Source organism: Galeopterus variegatus, unplaced genomic scaffold (assembly GCF_000696425.1).
Source record: "Galeopterus variegatus unplaced genomic scaffold, G_variegatus-3.0.2 Scaffold9064, whole genome shotgun sequence".
NCBI classification, from domain to species: domain Eukaryota; kingdom Metazoa; phylum Chordata; class Mammalia; order Dermoptera; family Cynocephalidae; genus Galeopterus; species Galeopterus variegatus.
Window position 1 is genome coordinate 35,371 of NW_007735175.1, and position 4,842 is coordinate 40,212.

At 61.1% G+C, this 4,842-nt stretch overlaps 1 protein-coding gene and 1 non-coding gene across 2 annotated transcripts in view; both read left to right on the top strand.

Moving 5' to 3' along the window:
* Positions 1-4,507, top strand: part of MRC2 (mannose receptor, C type 2) — a 24,524-nt gene extending 20,017 nt beyond the window's left edge. The window contains exons 20-29 of the mRNA XM_008593384.1: positions 797-911; positions 1,029-1,192; positions 1,367-1,475; positions 2,012-2,250; positions 2,415-2,583; positions 2,678-2,827; positions 3,112-3,231; positions 3,444-3,623; positions 4,098-4,124; positions 4,228-4,507. Of these exons, the coding sequence (XP_008591606.1) occupies positions 797-911; positions 1,029-1,192; positions 1,367-1,475; positions 2,012-2,250; positions 2,415-2,583; positions 2,678-2,827; positions 3,112-3,231; positions 3,444-3,623; positions 4,098-4,124; positions 4,228-4,448 (1,494 nt within the window). The 3' untranslated portion in view covers positions 4,449-4,507. The remainder of the gene's footprint in view (positions 1-796; positions 912-1,028; positions 1,193-1,366; positions 1,476-2,011; positions 2,251-2,414; positions 2,584-2,677; positions 2,828-3,111; positions 3,232-3,443; positions 3,624-4,097; positions 4,125-4,227) is intronic.
* On the top strand, positions 463-537 carry TRNAI-GAU. Its single transcript has one exon. It is a non-coding gene; the product is annotated as a tRNA-Ile (tRNA).
* Positions 4,508-4,842: the final 335 nt, after the last annotated feature.

The window sequence follows — 4,842 nt, forward strand, 5'->3', positions numbered from 1 at the left end:
CATTTTCTAAGAAAGAGTCTTCACTTTATAAGACTTTCCACACAGGGTTCTTTTTTTTTTTAAAGATGATCGGTAAGGGGATCTTAACCCTTGACTTGGTGCTGTCAGCACCACGCTCACCCAGTGAGCGAACCAGCCATCCCTATATGGGATCTGAACCTGTGGCCTTGGTGTTATCGGCACCGCACTCTCCCGAGTGAGCCACAGGCCAGCCCCACACAGGGTTCTTTTTACCTTATGGAAGTGATGAAGGTGGAGAAAGAGAAATATAACATAGTTAGAAGCTGTTACCTAACAAAGACCATTCAAAACTAAAGATAATATCCTAGAGATGATCATGTAAGTTCAAAGGACAAGATGGCAGATTTCAGATAACACTCAGAAAGGTGTTAGCAGAAAGCAAGACAGATCTTGTCCCCATTTTCCCAGTACTTGGCCCATCTACTGCTGTTACAGGGGGCTGGCTAGTTAGCTCAGTTGGTTAGAGCATGGGGTTGATAACTTCAAGGTCAAGGGTTCAGATCCCCATACTGGCCAGCTGCCAAAAGTAAATAAATAAAAATAAAATAAAATAAAAATTTGCCAGTGTGTGGGCAGGTGGGTGTGAATCACTGTGCCAGGTAAAGTGCCAGAGGCTTTGGCCAGGGAGACCCAGATGTCCTGCTTCTCAGATCTTGTTCTCTCACGGCCCCCAAACTTCCTCAGGACATGCTGCTGAGGGGTGCACAGCGGGGATTCCAGGTTTGTGGGACAGGGAGGTGGAGCTGGATGTCACACCTACCCCTCTGCCCCACAGTGTTTCCGAATCCAGGGCCAGGACCCCCAGGACCAGGTGAAGTGGTCAGAGGCACAGTTCTCCTGTGAACAGCAAGAGGCCCAGTTGGTCACAATTGCAAACCCCTTAGACCAAGGTAGGGCCAACCCATGGGGAGGCTAATGTCCTCTGACACAGTCCCCTTGGATGGCTAGAGCAGCGTAAGCAGGGGCTACCTGTTGTTCACAACTCTCTCTCTTCTGGGGGACTGTAGCATTCATCACAGCCAGCCTGCCCGGTGTGACCTTTGACCTTTGGATTGGCCTCCACGCCTCGCAGAGGGACTTCCAGTGGGTGGAGCAGGAGCCTCTTCTGTATGCCAACTGGGCACCTGGGGAGCCCTCTGGCCCCAGCCCTGCTCCCAGCGGCAACACACCGGTGAGCACGTGCTCTCCACTCTGCTCTGCTCCCACTGCCCCAGCCTGCTGGGCTGCCTTTGCTCCCCGGGTCTCCCCCCTTCCAGCCTCTCTGCTCACATTGCAGCCATTTGGGGGCAGTGGCAATACAAGGGGGCAGCTGCTGAGGCTCCCCTGAGCAGCTCCTTCCCCCCAGACCAGCTGTGCGGTGGTCCTGCACAGCCCCTCAGCCCACCTCACTGGTCGCTGGGACGATCGGAGCTGCACGGAGGAGACACATGGCTTCATCTGCCAGAAGGGCACGGGTACGTGTTGCCAGTGAAACCCTAGCCAGGCCCTGGCATTGGGCTAGAGGTCATGGGCCGTGCCAGGGGTAATGAAACATGGTCCCTGAGTCAGGAGGCCCTTGGGGTCACCCCTACAGTCACGTATCTGCTTAGGAAGCAAACGGGCAGAAAGGCAAGGTGCCACTAAGATGGAAAGGCAGTGAGCACTGAGTGGGTACAGCAGGCTAACCCGGGAGAGCTGGACACTGGGTTGCAAGAAGTGCTGGCATGTGTGGTGTCAGGGACCCTGAGGTACCTCCAGCTCCAGGCATGGGTTCCCTCTGCTCTGAGTTCCTCGGGTGGGCATAGGTCAAGGCTCTAGCTTCCTCCTCTGTTTCTTAGCAAGCGTATATTATTAATAACAACAGTGGCTAACACATAGTGTGAATCTGTGCCAAGCACGGTACCTGTGGAGACCTGGTCTTTGCCTGATGTCGGGCGTTCCCAGGGCCTCATGCCTGGAATTGGGGTGAGGGAGGCAGAGCCTGGCCTGAGCCCTGCCCCCTTCCCCATAGACCCCTCCCTGAGCCCATCCCCAGCAGCGTCGCCCCCTGCCCCGGGCACTGAGCTCTCCTACCTCAACGGCACCTTCCGGCTGCTGCAGAAGCCGCTGCGCTGGCACGACGCCCTCCTGCTGTGCGAGAGCCGCAACGCCAGCCTGGCCCGCGTGCCTGACCCCTACACCCAGGCCTTCCTCACGCAGGCTGCCCGAGGGCTGCGCACGCCGCTCTGGATCGGGCTGGCCAGTGAGGAGGTGGGCACCCGGCCCTCTTGTCCTGGCACCGGCGCTGGCCCCGCTGTTGCCCCCGCCCCACCCACTGCCCTGGTTTCTCTCCCTTTCCCTTCCTACCCCCCTACCTTATCTGCCCGCCCACCTTGACTTTCCCTCTTCCATCCTCATGGCCTCCTGGTGCCCAGGGCTCCCGGCGGTACTCCTGGGTCTCTGAGGAGCCGCTGAGCTATGTGAGCTGGCCGGACGGTGAACCCCAGCAGTCAGGAGGCTGTGCCTACGTGGACGTGGACGGGGCCTGGCGCACCACCAGCTGCAGCACCAAGCTGCAGGGGGCTGTGTGTGGGATTAACAGTGGTGAGTATGCCCACCCACTGGGGCCAGGTGTGGGCAAGGTGTCGGTGTGCCTGGGAGGACCTTGGGCCACTTCCTCAGTCTTGCACCCCCACAGGACCTCCTCCTCCCCGAAGAATAAGCTACCATGGCAGCTGTCCCCAGGGGCTGGTGGACTCAGCCTGGATTCCCTTCCGGGAGCACTGTTACTCCTTCCACATGGAGCTGCTGCTGGGCCACAAGGAGGCGCTGCAGCGCTGCCAGAGAGGTGCGTGCGGGCGGGCGGAGCCAGGGGACACCGCAGTGGTGCCCTGCTCTCATGCACACTCACAGACCCGTGAATGCAGTCTCCTCGCTGCACTGTCCCCAGAGGCAGCACCTACACAGAAGTCTGATCACAGGGGCCGTATGTGGCCTTGCGTGTGATGGCCCTGCCACACACATGCGCATGCGCGCACGGAGGCTGCGGGAGAGGAGAGCTGGGGTGGTTCTGGGGGGCTCCGCCACCTCACGGGGGCCTGTTTGCCCTGACGTGGGCCTCCCTGTGTCCAGCGGGTGGGGCGGTCCTGTCCATTCTGGATGAGATGGAGAACGTGTTTGTGTGGGAGCACCTGCAGAGCTCCGAGGGCCAGAGTCGGGGCGCCTGGCTGGGCATGAACTTCAGCCCCAAAGGTGGGTATGCTGTGTGTGGGGTGGAGAGGGTCAGGCCTCGGGCTGTCGGGGACATGCCCTCCACTCTGTGCCCTGAGCCGTGCACCAGGGCTTGGCGAGGGCGGGGCCGGGGGAGGGGGAATGGGGTCTAGAGCAGGCCGCCCTCTCCCTCCTGACCCTGCTGCAGCTGGCCGCCCCCCCCCCACGCCCCCTCCGCGCCTTCTTTCCCACAGGAGGCACCCTGGTCTGGCAGGACAACACAGCTGTGAACTACTCCAACTGGGGGCCCCCGGGCCTGGGCCCCAGCATGCTGAGCCACAACAGCTGCTACTGGATCCAGAGCAGCAGCGGGCTGTGGCGCCCCGGCGCCTGCACCAACATCACCATGGGCGTCGTCTGCAAGCTCCCTCGCGGTGCGCGCCCAGCAGGCACACGCCCAGCCTCCTCACTCCCCGCGTAGCTGGGTCTGGGGTGGGGCAGGGACTCGGTGGGTGGGAGGGGCATGAACAGACCAGACAGGGGCCAACTGGGACCCTCCCCCGGGATAGATGAGTCTGTAGGAAGGACTGGCCCTGGGACTTATCTTCCACACTCGACAGCTGGGCCCAGAGGTCCGCACACCCTGTCAGTTTGTAGTGGTTAAGGGCAAGGAGGGGGTTCAAGCCCTGGCCACATCACTAACCGACTCTGTGACCTGGGGCAAGTTCCTTAAACTCTGTGGCCTCAGTTTCCTCATATGTAAAATGGGAGTAATAACAGTACCTACCTCGGAGTCATAGTGAAGAAGCAGCAGGTTAGTCAAGTGTCCGACATCAGGCAGTGCTTTGCGTGTTTCCTTATGTTGTTATTACTACTGCTTTTAACTGCCTCCTCCCTCTTGCCTGCAGCCGAGGAGAGCAGCTTCTCCCCGTCAGGTGAGTTGAGGCGGTGCTGCCACGAGGCCTCCCCTGGCAGGCAGGGCTGACGGGGTGGCAGGGCGGGCAGGGCTGCCCCCCCTGACGCCCATGCCCCCCACAGCCCTCCCAGACAACCCGGCGGCCCTGGTGGTAGTGCTGATGGCAGTGCTGCTGCTCCTGGCCCTGCTGACTGCGGCCATCATCATCTATCGGAGGCGACAGAACGTTGAGCGTGGGGCCTTCGAGGGCGCCCGCTACAGCCGCAGCAGCTCGGGCCCCGGCGAGGTCACTGAGAAGAACATCCTGGTGTCTGACATGGAAATGAACGAGCAGCAGGACTAGAGCCAAGGGCATGGGCAGGGCCGGGGGCGGGTCAGCTGGGCCTCCCACCAGCTACCAGTCCAGCTGGCCTACGGGGGGGGGGGCCCTTGGGTGTCGCTGTTGGGAGCTGGGGCTGGGCAGGGCCTGGACTGGTGGGGTCCCACTTCCCATGAGGTGCCAGGCTGAGGCCGGTTGAGTGCAGCGTGGCATTTCCCTTTCTGGGGACACTGAAGTCTTGTCACCTGGGCCTGCACCCCCATGGTAACCAGAGGCAGGATGGGAGGGGGAACGGGAGCGTCTCTCTGCCTCTTTGTCCCCAGACCCCCCAGCCAAGGTCCTGTTGACACGTGCCCAGCATCCCCTTCTCATCTGCAGGTCTGAGGAGCCTCCCCCGTCCCCTCCGGCAGCGCTCTGT